This window comes from Oncorhynchus keta, chromosome 14 (assembly GCF_023373465.1).
Source record: "Oncorhynchus keta strain PuntledgeMale-10-30-2019 chromosome 14, Oket_V2, whole genome shotgun sequence".
Lineage (NCBI taxonomy): Eukaryota > Metazoa > Chordata > Actinopteri > Salmoniformes > Salmonidae > Oncorhynchus > Oncorhynchus keta.
The window spans coordinates 39,570,049-39,584,865 of record NC_068434.1 but is presented as its reverse complement, the minus strand read 5'-3'; the positions used below and the strand labels follow the sequence as shown (position 1 = coordinate 39,584,865).

Sequence of the window (14,817 nt, the reverse complement as noted above, 5' to 3'; positions counted from 1 at the left end):
GAGGGATAGGACACATGCTGTGGGACTGGAGAAAGATATTAACCAACTTTTAGCACGCACCTTTAATTTGTGTGTGTGTGTTTAGGGAGGCTGAGAAGACAAAGCTTCTGATTTCTGCTCAGACTCAGAAGGTGGTGGAGAAGGAAGCGGAGACAGAGCGGAAGAGGGCTGTGATCGGTCAGTCATGTGATTGGTCAGACACTAACGCACTATGACCTTTACATTTTCACAGAAAAAATATTAAACTGACATTTTATAATAATGCATGACATTTATAAACAAATAACCGTAAGTCTGTTTTCTTGAATGAATTTTTAAGAGGAATTCTGCCGGTTTTCTTCATTAAATCCCAGAATGTAAGGCTCATTTCCTGTCTCCTCCCTGTGCTGCTCTACAGAGGCAGAGAAGTTAGCTCAAGTGGCTGAAATCAAGTTTAGCCAGAAAGTCATGGAGAAAGAAACAGAGAAAAGGATCTCTGAAATTGAAGGTGTGTATGTGTGTTTGGCAAAACAATAAGACTGTATACTTAAGCAATAAGGCCAGAGGGGGTATGGTATATGGCCAATATACCACGGCTAAGGGCTGTTCTTTGCAACACGGAGTGCCTGGATACAGAGCTGTGGTATATTGGCAATATACCGCAAACCCCAGGGGTGCCTTATTGCTATTATAAACTGGTTACCAATGTAATTAGAGCAGTAAAAATACATGCTTTTGTCATACCCATGGTATACGGTCTGATATATCACGGCTTTTAGCCAATCAGCATTCATGGCTACAACCACCCAGTTTATAATTGTCATTAGGCCACTGGTCAGTGAAATGGCACGCTGGCATAACTGGGCTTTTAAGATGCTCTACATTTTTGTCCTTTTCCCTGTGGGTCATGATGGTAGAAAGAGTAGTCTCCTGAGGATTGACTATGGGAGCTCAAAGCTATACATTTAGACATACCCCGTCACTGCTCCCTCCTGTCTTCAGACCACGATGGTGTTGTAGCCTATTCCCTTATCGTGACCTTTGTTTTTGTTTCTCCGGCTAGGCCTACGTTAGACATTTTCGGCATGTGCTAGGCTATCCATGGAAAGTAAACTTGTCGTATTCTCACGTGGGGAGAGGGAACATAAGCTCTGGCGAAGACAAATTGGAATGTTTTAGCACAACACAAATAAGGGACAGTTCCCGGTTCGACACACTCTCAATGCGTGGCTGGTAGTCTTGTGTCTGCCTCGCCACTCGGAATGGAATTTGTATCACAACAAGCTCCTGGGTTTTTAAAAGTATTATCTTGATTTTCAAATGTTTCCGTACCACAATGTAATTCTGAACCGCGAACCAACCCACCGGTTGAAATAATGTTTTCAGTCTACCCGCCAGCTGATAATATTTTAGATGAGGTCAACACAATTTGACGTCTTACCCCTGGGTTGCAGACGGAGCATTCTTGGCTAAGATGAAGGCCAGGGCCGATGCAGAGTTCTACACAGCAGAGAGAGCGGCCGAGGCCAATAAGGTGAGAGGACCATACTGAGAGGAACCGCCGGTACTCCTTGGCCCTAACCCTTCCACGTTTGCAGATCTGAAAGATCTGTATAATCAGGGTGGTGAAAGATCTCTCAGCTCCCTCCATGTTGCTTCCTCCATGCAGATCTACAAATATCCACGGGTTAGAGCCAAGGCGAGGTGGTAGGGAGTGAATTCAGACTGGCTGGAAGAGTGAGAGAGAACACACTCCCTCCTCAGGCTACAATCTAACAGTATCACAGGACAATCCAGGCATTCATCACTGGCTTCTGCCTTCTCTCTCTCCCTCCATTTCTATCTCCACCCCCTCCTTCCTTTCTCTCCCCCCTCTCTCTCCGCCCTCTCTCTCCACTCCCAGTTGAAGCTGACGCCAGAGTATCTGCAGCTTATGAAGTTCCAGGCCATAGCAGCTAACAGTAAGATCTACTTTGGGAGTAAGATCCCCCAGATGTTTGTTGACTCTGGCTCCTCCTCCACTAAGGCCTCTGATGCCATGGACGACCTAACTGAACAGATCCAAGACCTAGACTGATGGAAAGGAGAAGAGAAGAGACTCATCCCAGGGCTGGAGCTGTGGAGCTGGGCCCATGCTAGCCACAAGGTGGGGTGAAAGATGAGCCTTGGGTTATGTGTCCCAAATAGCACCCTGTTCCCTATATAGTGCACTACTATTTTTGAAGTATCTGGCCAGTGAAAATCTTAGTTTTAAAAGTGAATATTCTGTTAACTCATACCAAAATGTTTTTACTTGTCTTATTCATATTTGTGGCCAAAGAACTTTATACTTTTAAAAATGTTTTAAAAAAACACTTCAAAAACCCCACCTCAAACAGTCCGTTTAAAAAAAATTAAAAACAAAACATGATGTCATGTTGGCTTATTGGCTGAGCTGGCCAATGAGCGGTCTACTAGCATGAATATTTTTAATGACCAGTATATGGCCACACCATTCTGTTGGGTTATGCCCACACCATACAAACACATGATAGCTGCTTTCTAACCTACTTAATTGCCATTTTTTGGGAAGGAAAACTATTTCACTCGTGTTATTAATTCTAGGTCATATTTCATAGAAGTCTGGTCCACAGATACTTTAAAGAGGCAATCAGCAGTTGCTACATTCATTTTTGGAGTTATACATTAATGATATGTACCTTATTGAAGAATATAACTTATAAATGCCCCATGAGCTTAGGTCAGCTGCCATACCCCATCAGAACCCCAAATATATGCTTGTTTTACTCCAGTGTTTGTTAACAAAGTAAATGTAAACAAACACTATATAGCCTCAACATGACCCATAGCTCTGTTTATTCATTTTAGTGGTTACATTCTTCCAGCACCATCCCTCATCTTTTTACCAAACATTACATTTTTGTTCTACCACTGATTGCCTTTTTAAAGCGCAACTGAAGGCAAACAACTTCTCGGATTAGAAAATGGCATATGTGGCATCTATATTAGTCAAACATTTATTCTAGTGTCAAAATGTACTACAAAGTGTAAATAGGATAATTTTGTTCATAAAGTCAGTCTTGTCCAAAACTGAGTTTTTAGTGAGTTCTTCATGACTTACTTGACGGTTGGGTTTTGATTTCAACAACGCTCACTTGGCCACTAACACAGGGTTACAGCTGGGGTGATTGCCTCTATCCACTCCTACTGCAGAACACCCAGACAGTGAGACATACCTGCCCATTAGCAGGTAACCCGGGACCGGTTTAAAAAATGAATGGAAGTATGGAGGTGGTTTTGTGCCTACAAAAAAAGGGGTTAAATATGTGTCCAAAAAAACCCAAAATATTTCCTGATCTCTCTTATATCTCCTAGATATAGGACAGACTCTTCAAAACCTTATTCCTTATGATTTCCCGTCTTTTTTGTCAATTTATGAATGTGTTATTCATGGCATTTCTAAAGCCCAAATTAAATATTTAATCCAATTTTTGTATATCTTTTTTTGATACCTACAGGGGCCTAAAATTCAAAATCAAATAGCTAACTGATCCATGGTTTGACCAATTCCAGGTCAGCTTCGTAGAACCCCTACCCATAAGTGCACTACTACCCATAAGGCTCTGGTCAAAAATAGTACACTATATAGGGAATAGGGTGCCTTTTGGGATGCTACCCTGGACCGGAGGTTTTACTAGCCCTACAACAGACCGTAGGCGAAACAATGATATCTTGAATGTAACAGTGTGGTTTGGGACATTTTAAACATTAATTGAACTTTTGCAAGTGTATGGTGTATGTTTTGTGACTTCATTTAATTGGTAGCGCTTTCATGTCTTTTCTATGTGTTGCATAGCTTATAATACAGTAAGTGTGCGAGAGATGTGTGCAGAGATATAGTTGTGTATGATTAACTACATTTATTAATGATTCATTTACTTAATCATACACAATACATTGTTTGGAATACCTTGTTTCTTGATACAGATCCCTCTCCCATATGAATTGGCTGAGTGTCTTCACCTTATCTCACCCGGATCGTCTCACAATAGCAGATGTAACAGATCTTAACTAGCCCACTGAATGAACATGACTTTACCTCTGTTTCAGAGAGTGAGCATTGATGTTCAATCGTTTTTTGACTCAAGAAAAGTCAAGGTTGACTTGTTTTCTATCAATTATCTGTAATTATGCTGGGCAAAAGGCCATTATATTCATGTCTGCTCTTGAGAGAGTGTCCTAGACACAACAGAGAGTATCTGTTAGAATTGAGATGTTGGGAAACCAGCTTCTCCTCGAGTGGGAACATTGTCCCATGCTGGAACAGAGAGAGCAATGGCTTCTCTGTCAGTAGTAGTCATAGTATGAGGGATACAGATGAACAACTCTGATAACGACAACTTGACAAACAACACTACACTCAAAGCATGTTCTACTAGTGGTGTTTGACGGTTGGTCTCGTGCTTTGCCACTCGTTTTAAACCATTACATTTTATTTTCTGGTATTGACTACAAATGTTGTAGGAATGTTATTGAACTACACAGATGGATATATTTTTTGAAACTGAGGCAGACTTTGGGCTGAAACTCTCCTGGTTTTGCTTGGGAAGGAAGGGGAAGGGGGGTGACATTAGAAAAGGGTTCGGGACTCACTATAAAAGTATTATAAATTATCTTCAGCATCAAATCTTCCTGGGAATTTGGGATTTGTGACATTATCTAATTGTACATTATACAAAAAGTTCTACATGCAATACAAGCCTCACACTCATTAATGAACCATCTTAACCCTCTGCTATTGCCTATCCCCATGATTTGGTGAAGGGGTGATACCAACCAAATCCAATTTGATTGGTAACATACACATATTTAGCAGATGTTATTGCAGGTGTAGTGATATGCTTGTGTTCCTAGATCCAACAGTGCAGTAGTATCTTAACAATTCACAACAATACACACATCTAAAAGTAAAAGAATGGAATTAAGAAATAAATAAATATTAGGGTGACCAATGTCAGAGTGACATTGACTAAATAGAATACGGGAGAATAGAATACAGTATATACATATGAAATTAGTAAAGCAGTATGTAAACCGTATTAAAGTGACCATGTCTATGTACATAGGGCAGCAGCCTCGTAAGGTGCAGGGTTGAGTAACTGGGCGGAAGCTGGCCAGAGAGCGCTATTTAACAGTCTGATGCCCTGTCCAACCACTCCCAGTTCAGTATTCAATAAAAAAATAAAAAATAGCAACTTTTGTCGTTATCTGCTAGGCATTTCATACAGGCTCTACATGGAAACCATTTTTTTCCTGACATTGAGAGCATTACATGGTGCATGTTTTAACGGTACATTTTATCGCCTGCGTCTCGTCTGCGGTTCATGACAGATCATGTCCATATATATTAATTTCGTCATTGTGACGCATGTTCGCTGAATATTGGACCAGGCCTCTTGTTATTTTCCAAATAAAATCTCTCTTGTCATCTTCCATGGAAAAAAATGGTGGAAAGAAAAAAACAATAGTTGTTTTTCTTATTAAAGTGATTTATTTACATAAAAGCAAACAAAAGCTGACTTGTCTTAGTCATTCATATTGGAAGGATGAGTCAATGGTATAAACATGTAATGGGGTTTTCATGAAAGATGCAACTGCAGATTTTTGACTATTTCACACACTGGTGCCCTCAGTGTCGTGTTGGACTGAGTTCATTTGGGGTGAATCATTTGTATGTTTTTCACCAACGCTTTGACTAAAGCAATGACTTGTTTGAGAGGCAATATCCATTAAACTGTTCTCTCAATGTAACACTGGTTTGTTCTGGCTGTGTAAACTGTTTGTTCGACTCTCTCAGGTTGACTTGACTGATTATGACTTGAAGGAGACTCTTTTGCACTCGCTCACTGATGTTATTGTGAATCAGAAATCCATTTTGTGATTTACACGATTAAATGTTTATATTTGATAACGAGGTACTTTGTCTTGAAATGTAGCCTGTTTTTATTGCCTTTTTCTTACATTGCCCTTTCACATCTCTCAAACGAGAGACTGAATCTTGATTTTTGCAATTTAGTAGGGGTAGGCAGTTACATACCACACAGTCTATTAAAGTATATTTATCTGCTTATGTTATTTAAACTATGGTAGATTCACATCTTGACTGACGTTCAGACTATTGCACACCATGTGGACTGGATTTCAGACGTTATGGAGAAGAGAAGTTACCCAATTTCAGGTGCAGGTGAAATGTTTAATAAAACAACAACAACCAGTAACGAGACAATTCCTTAAGGCTACACAAGAACAATACCACCTGGTGAGAAAACATAAGGGAGTTACATATAAAGGGGAGGAAATTATGAAGGGAATGAAGTCCAGGAGAAGAGGTCAGTAACATTTTATAAAAAGTATAGTATTTCATAATGTAGCACTATGATTTTTAAATATTTTTTTTAAACTAGGCAAGTCAGTAAAAACACATTCTTATTTACAATGACAGTCTAGGAACAGTGGGTTAACTGCCTTGTTCAGAGGCACAACGACAGATTTTTTACCTTGTCAGCTGGGGGATTTAATCTAGCGAAACTCTTGGTTACTGGCCCAAGGCGCTAACCACTAGTCTACCTGCCGCCTCAAGATGAATTGATAACCTGGTGTACACTGTCAAATGCTGAAAGTTCAATCTCCTATGAGAAACCCCCTAGATTCCCAAACAGGTATGCCGGATGTGCAATCAGAAGTCTGCGACTGCGTAGGTAGGACCCAAGGTGCCAATATCCCTGCTTCAGATTCAGGCTTGTAGAGGTCATTTCAAGCATGAGACATGTCTAGGGAGGGTATATTACTGGTAACTTCCAAAGCTTACCGGTAAACTACCAGAACTTGGTAACTTTCAAGTTTTTAAAAATTTGATCACATGAAATATAGTGGCCTTATTGGGTACATCAGATTATCACAGGTGTCTGTAATTATCTCTTGCCCTCCATGTGGTCATATAAAATAATAAAATAAGATGATTTTAATATAAACAATATAATGACAAAGCTAAAATATTTATCTGAAGTCAGGTCTGTGACATGAATTGCTTTACTCCCATAAAATGATCACAGGCTTTGAGTTTGAATGGAACACATTGACTCGACTCAGATATCCCTGTTCCAGAGAGGGGCCCCACGCAAGATGCTTATGTGAAACCATCTGACTCCAGCATGGTATCATACACTAGACGTAACATAGTAAATGAAAATACAGGACACTGAAATTAGTATATGCTACGTTTGGTATGGTTACATAAGACAGGTTACTTAATAAGGCAAAAACTAAAGGAGGGTAGTTGGTCAGGGTGGATGAGTAGGCGTGTAACCTGAACGTCTAGCAAACCAACAGTTGCATGTTTGAATCTCATCACGGACCACATTAGCATTTTTATTAATTAGCAATGACTTACTACTGTTTAGCTACTTTGCAACTACTTAGCATGTTAGCTAACCTTAACCCCTAGCCTAGCTAATGTTAGCCACCTAGCTAACATTAGCCATAAAAAATGGAATTCGTAACATATCACACTAAATGGAGGGAGGTAGATGTACTATGTTACCTACCCCTAACTATCATACAAAATGGATGATGGAGATCCACAAATTAATGCATGCCATATGAAATGTAACATACTGTATCATACTAAATGGAGGGTACAGATTTACATTTACTATGTTACCTAGTCTATGAGACCAGGCTGTGCTGTTTACTAGTATAAATTGGAATGTGATTTCTTTTTAAACATTTACTGCTTCTGTGGCTCTATTACCCTCCCACCAAACGACAGCCAATCGTGTTCTGTCAACCATTGTGGAAGAGAAAATAAGTATTTAATTGGGCACTCGAGCATAAACTAAATGCGTACCGTCAACTGGAGAGAGTGAATTGAAGAAACTACATCATGGACTACGTTATTACAAAGTAGTAGCCAACACACTTGGAGAAATGCGGAGAACACTTCATGATGGTCATTTTTTGTTTGATTAAACAATAAGCCTTCGTATGCTGGTATTATGAATATTAGTACTTTTCTAAAACATGGGAACCCAGATGGACTGCTGCTCCAGCCGCTGTGGGATGATCTGCGAGCACAACGGGAGTTCCTCACGTCACCTTTCCTGCCCGCATGCTTCGCTTTCCTCATCCACCTTCTCCTCTGCACACCTTTTCTAACCTTTGAAGCGCTGGGATGTTTCTGGCCACGGATAAATCTCTACAGGATCTCGAGGACCGCTGAACCGTTGCTGTTGTGTTTGCAGCGATGGGTTGGCTGCTGTTGGAGGATTTTTCTGAAATACCTGACAACTGTTCTCCCAGCCACCGCGCTTTATCAAAGAGTTAGGATTCCAAGATTTCCCGAAGTCGCGCCATCATGCAGCCTGCTCATTGGGGAGGTTATCGCGTGCCTACTTTTATTTGATGCGCTGTTCTTTATATGGCATTATACCATGCATCGGTAAGCTTGAACCAGGATCTGGGTTTTACAGCACAGGAGGTTGGTGGCACATTAATTTGGGAGGACTGGCTCGTGGTAATGGCTCGAGTGGAATAACTGGAATGGTATCAAACACATGGTTTCCATGTGTCTGATGTTTCCATGTGTTTGATGTTTCCATGTGTTTGATGCCATTCCATTTGCTCAGTTCCAGCCATTAGTATTAGCCGTTCTCCCCTCAGCAGCCTCCACTGGACTCAGTTGACATTGAATGTGAAGATTCACCAGCTTTTCAAGCTGAATACTGTCACAATACATTCGGTAATTAGAAAAGGATGTCGTTTCGCTGAACAACTATCGTCATTACTGCCGTTACAGCCAGTAGGCCTATGTACTTCCTAAAAAGGTCTAAATAAAAAGTCACATATGCAACTGATTTTAAATGCATTGTTTGGAAAGTTAAAGGTGAAATATATATATATATTTGTTTTATTTTCTGGAAAAAAACCTAAGTATTGTTTTTGACCAAGTGTACATGCGCCAAACCTCTTCTGCACCTGTAATATTGGTAATATAATTCAAATACACTAAATGTCCCAAACAGTCATTCTGATTCCCATGTAAAATAGCCTTTTGAGTGTCTAAAATATCACCCACAATATGTGTTTGGATGGAAATGCTATATATATATTGTTATTTAGGTACTTTTTCTCTCGTGGCTAACTACCAGTAAGTTTGAAAAGACAGGCTGAGTGGGCGGGGAGCTTATACTCATGGCTTCGCCTTGACTGACAACTTTTTGAAATGTTTATGTCAAGTAACTTGGATGCGGTGTTGCATTAAAATCATCTCAAGCAAATTTGGTAATACGCAAACCAAGTCAAACAACGTTAAAATAGCATTAATAACCACATTTCCATCAACATTTTTTATGCAAATAAAGTCTTACCGTAAAAATATATATAAAAAATCACGACAGCTGTGATAGAAACGGGTAGTTTCAGTACAATTTTGTAAATGCCGACAGATCATTTGTTCGTTCGACATGGTGAGATCTTTTTGTGTCTGTAAAATTAATAATGCGAGAAAGGGTGGTGGCAACACCTTTATGTACAAATATTGATATAATAACCATCATATCGAAGTAAACTCGGACTCACATGATGATATAATGTGTGGTCCTCCTACTATGATTTGGGATACCATGCAGTTTATTAGGCTACAGATGAAAAAAAAGTTATGAACTTCACATGTCCTGAATACAACAGGTGTAGTAGTGAAACCGTGAAAAGCTTACTCATGAGCCTCTAACCAACAGTGCAGTTTTAAAAAATATGGATAAGAATAAGAGATAAAAGTAACAAGTCATTAAAGAGCAGCAGCAAAAAAAATAACAATATATACAGGGGGGTGCCGATACAGAGTCAATGTGCGGGGGCACCGGTTAGTTGAGGTAGTATGTACAGTTGAAGTCAGAAGTTTACATACACCTTAGCCAAGTACATTTAAACTCACTTTTTCACAATTCCTGACATTTAATCCTAGTAAAAAGCCCCTGGTAAGTTAGGTTCACCACTTTACTTTAAGAATGTGAAATGTCAGAATAATAGTTGAGAGAATGATTTATTTCAGCTTTTATTTCATTCGTCACATTCCCAGTGGGTCAGAAGTTTACATGCACTCAATTAGTATTTGGTAGCATTGCCTTTAAATTGTTTAACTTGGGTCAAACGTTTCAGGTAGCCTTCCGCAAGCTTCCCACAATAAGTGGGGTGAATTTTGGCCCATTCCTCCTGACAGAGCTGGTGTAACTGAATCAGGTTTGTAGGCCGCCTTGCTCGCACACGCTTTTTCAGTTCTGCCCATACATTTCCTATAGGATTGAGGTCAGGGCTTTCTAATGGCCACTCCAATACCTTGACTTTGTTGCCCTTAAGCCATTTTGCCACAACTTTGGAAGTATGCTTGGGGTCATTATCCATTTGGAAGACCCATTTGCGACCAAGCTTTAACTTCCTGACTGATGTCTTGAGATGTTGCTTCAATATATGAACATAATTTTCTTTAGTCGTGATGTCGTCTATTTTGTGAAGTGCACCAGTCCCTCCTGCAGCAAAGCACCCCCACAACATAATGCTGCCACCCCCGTGCTTCACGGTTTGGATGGTGTTCTTCGGCTTCCAAGCCCCCTCTTTTCCTCCAAACATACAATGGTCATTATGGCCAAACAGTTCTATTTTTGTTTCATCAGACCAGAGGACATTTCTCCAAAAAGTACGATCTTTGTCCCCAGTTGCAAACCGTAGTCTGGCTTTTTTATGGCAGTTTTGGAGCAGTGGCTTCTTCCTTGCTGAGCGGCCTTTCAGGTTATGTCGATATAGGACTCGTTTCACTGTGGATATAAAAACTGTTGTACCTGTTTCCTCCAGCATCTTCACAAGGTCTTTGTTGTTGTTCTGGGATTGATTGCACTTTTCACACCAAAGTACGTTCATCTCTAGGAGACAGAACACGTATCCTTCCTGAGCGGTATGACGGCTGTGTGGTCCCATGGTGTTTATACTTGCGTACTGTTGTTTGTACAGATGAACGTGGTACCTTCAGGCGTTTGGAAATGTCTCCCAAGGATGAACCAGACTTGGGGAAGTCTACAATTATTTTCTGATGTCTTGGTTGATTTCTTTTGATTTTCCCATGATGTCAAGTAAAGAGGCACTGAGTTTGAAGGTAGGCCTTGAAATATATCCACAGGTATACCCCCAATTGACTCAAATGATGCCAATTAGCCTATCAGAAGCTTCTAAAGCTATGACATACTTTTCTGGAATTTTCCAAGCTGTTTCAACTTAGTGTAAACTTATGTAAACTTCTGACCCACTGGAATTGTGATACAGGGAGTTCTAAGTGAAATAATCTGTCTGTAAACAATTGCTGGAAAAATAACTTGTCATGCACAAAGTAGATGTCCTAACCGACTTTCCAAAACTATAGTTTGTTAACAATACATTTTTGGAGTGGTTGAAAAACTAATTTTAATGACTCCAACCTAAGTGTATGTAAACCGACTTCAACTGTACATGTAGGTAGAGTTATTAAAATGACTATGCATAGATGACAACAGAGAGTGGCAGCGGTGTGGAGAGGGGAGGGGGGCCATGCAAATAGTCTGGGTAGCCATTTGACTAGATGTTCAGGAGTCTTATAGCTTCGGGGTAGAAGCTGTTTAGAAGCCTCTTGGACCTAGACTTGGCGCTCCGGTACCGCTTGCCGTGCGGTAGCAGACAAATTTTAGAGCCTTCCTCTGACACTGCCTGGTATCCAGGGTCCTTTTCTGGTGACATGATGATCGATGCTTGACTGCAGTTTGACAAATAAAAATATTCTCTTATCTATAATAATCTCATCATGTAGACTAGTCTACCAGCATAGCGTACCTTCACTGTATTGGTGAGCTCTTGTCTAGTGCACACGTGCCAAGACCAGAATAGGCAAATTTGCTATTCAACGAAACAGTTTTTGTGATACAACTATTTGAAAATGAGTTGAAAAAGCAATGGAAACTGAACTTTTAGATTTTTATTAAGTACCATGAAAACTTAAGCGAAAATAAAATGTGTGCACTACATCATCACGCACTGATTTTTATCTGCAGTCAGTTGGTTGGAAACACACCAAGTTTCTCAAAAACAAATTAAATCGGACCGTTCTATAACATGCTATTTATATGGAAAATAGAGATTATATTGTAAAAAAGCCAAATTCTCCTTTACCTCGGACGACCCTCATGTAGAGAGTCTAGAAGGAGCACATAAGGTTTGTCCCTGACTGCCTACCAAACACACAAGTTCTGTCTGTATGGTCCCCAGGGTTCCCTGGCTGTATCGGAGGGTCCACCAGACTCATCACCAGAACCGGATCACCTTCGCCCTGACTGCCCAGGACGCCAGCCCGGCTGAGCTACTCTCCCTGCAGATGCTGGCCCTGAGCAGTGCCTGGGTGGTGGGCTGCCACCCTCTGAGTGAGGCCCTGTTCCACCTGCTCAACACCTGGCTGGCCATAGAGGACCACTGTGGCTACGACCTGCCCTGGGCTATCCATAGACTACTGCCCTGCTTCGGAGGGGCCCCCTTCCACCAGGCACACCACCACATCTACAGGGGGAACTATGCCCCCTACTTCAGGCACTGGGACTGGCTCTGTGGGACCTACCTGGGGGTAAGGGAGGAGGCTGGGAGTAAACATGGAGGGAGGACAATGAGGAGAAGGAGAAGAAAGAAGAGCCTTGGATCTGACTGTGTGTGCGCACAAGCTTGCATGTGTTAAAATGAATGTAATCTATGAAGCAAACAAAGAACTGACATCTTGGGTAGCATCATTAGTACAGTGAGTACAGGCTAACACATGGGTTATGTGTACTTGTGTTTGTAAATTACAGGTGGTTATATGTTGACTCAAATTGAATATTTGACAAGCATTAGATATAAAGAGACAATGCTGGTCATTTGGCTAAATGTGAGTATAACTTTAGACTGTCCCCTCGCCCATACCCGGGCGCGAACCAGGGACCCTCTGCACACATCAACAACAGTCACCCCTCGAAGCATCGTTACCCATCACTCAACAAAAGCCGCGGCCCTTGCAGAGCAAGGGGAACTACTACTTCAAGGTCTCAGAGCAAGTGACGTCATCGATTGAAACGCTATTTAGCGCGCACCGCTAACTAAGCTAGCCGTTTCACATCCGTTACACTCAGATGCAAAAATGTCATGTCCAACGTTTTGACAGACAAGCTGTCTTCATCAGGGTATAATGACAAACACTGCGGGGTGACTCATTTATATAGTGTCAAAAGACACATGCAGGTGTCTGTAATCATGGCTTGGTGTGGCCTGACATCATTGGTTCATTCTCATATATTAAAATAGCATACAAAAATCATAAATGGATAGCGTATGATCATAGATACAATTTGGCTACATAAGCCTACAAACATTTACAGTAGCAAAATCACAATAATCACAAGAATGGCTTCAGATCAAAGTCTACGTTGAGACCAAAGGGAGCAAGGGTCTTTATATCAAAGATCCAGGCAGCCTCTCGTTTTAACAAAACAAAAACAAAAATTTCACCTTTATTTAACCAGGTAGGCTAGTTGAGAACAAGTTCTCATTTGCAACTGCGACCTGGCCAAGATAAAGCATAGCAGTGTGAACAGACAACACAGAGTTACACATGGAGTAAACAATTAACAAGTCAATAACACAGTAGAAAAAAAGAGAGTATATATACATTGTGTGCAAAAGGCATGAGGATAGGCGAATAATTGGTCATGTACAGGTAGAGATGGTCATGTACAGGTAGAGATATTGGTGTGCAAAAGAGCAGAGAAGTAAATAAATAAAAACAGTATGGGGATGAGGTAGGTAAAAATGGGTGGGCTATTTACCGATAGACTATGTACAGCTGCAGCGATCGGTTAGCTGCTCAGATAGCAGATGTTTGAAGTTGGTGAGGGAGATGAAATTATCGAGGTCACCCCCTCTCCTAAGGAGGGTGACATGTTCGATGCCAATATAACGTAGAGACAAAAAAAATATTTTACCTTTATTTAACTATGCAAGTCAGTTAAGAACAAATTCTTATTTTCAATGATGGCCTACAAACAGTGTGTTAACTGCCTTGTTCAGGGGCAGAACAACAGATTTGTACCTTGTCAGCTCAGCGAGTCGAACTTGCAACCTTTCAGTTACTAATCTAACGCTCTAACCACTAGGCTACGCTGCTGCCCCAAGATCAATTTGTTTGCTTCCAAAAAGTGGGTCACAACTGGGTAAGTCAAGTTTTTGCATCTAACTCGACTTACCCAGTTGCGGCCCACTTTTTGGAAGCAAACCACTCGATTTGGTCTTATTGAGTGTATGTAAACTTCTGACCCACTGGGAATGTGATGAAAGAAATCAAAGATGAAATAAATCATTCTCCCTACTATTATTCTGACATGTCACATTCTTAAAATGAAGTGGTGATCCTAACTGACATAAAACAGGGAATTTTTACTAGATCTGATTTGATATAAATAAGTCTTCACATTTAATGATAGTCCAGACACGACACAGGTGTGCGTAATGAAGGGCACCCTGGCGCCCTTGAGCGCCAGAGAGAGACAGCGGGAGCAGTCGTGACAGTAGTCTACAATTATGAAAACTATATTGGGGAACTAATATCAGCCTGCTCATGAGGGCTTCTCATTCACCAATTTCACTTGGTATTTTGCCAGCTTGAATTCCAAGTCATCAAACTTGAATTCTCAAGTCATCATATTTGATCAAATATATAAAATAAAATAACTTGAGACTTGACTT

General features: G+C 40.7%; 2 protein-coding genes across 4 annotated transcripts in view; both read left to right on the top strand.

Moving 5' to 3' along the window:
* The window catches only part of LOC118393399 (erlin-2-like), a 15,456-nt gene extending 9,499 nt beyond the window's left edge, over window positions 1-5,957 (top strand). For 2 of the 3 annotated variants that reach the window (XM_052461754.1, XM_052461753.1), the window contains 4 exons: window positions 86-177; window positions 398-487; window positions 1,434-1,513; window positions 1,883-5,957. In XM_052461754.1, the coding sequence (XP_052317714.1) occupies window positions 86-177; window positions 398-487; window positions 1,434-1,513; window positions 1,883-2,056 (436 nt within the window). In that variant the 3' untranslated portion in view covers window positions 2,057-5,957. Of the gene's footprint in view, window positions 1-85; window positions 178-353; window positions 488-1,433; window positions 1,514-1,882 lie in introns of those variants that run through there. The other variant, XR_008064041.1, reaches the window with a different exon arrangement.
* A 1,784-nt stretch (window positions 5,958-7,741) lies between these two features.
* LOC118394249 (cholesterol 25-hydroxylase-like protein) lies at window positions 7,742-14,441 on the top strand. Its single transcript, XM_035787464.2, has 2 exons — window positions 7,742-8,476; window positions 12,322-14,441. Exons 1-2 carry the CDS (start codon window positions 8,034-8,036, stop codon window positions 12,776-12,778), a joined length of 900 nt encoding a protein of 299 aa, XP_035643357.1. The 5' UTR covers window positions 7,742-8,033; the 3' UTR covers window positions 12,779-14,441.
* Window positions 14,442-14,817: the final 376 nt, after the last annotated feature.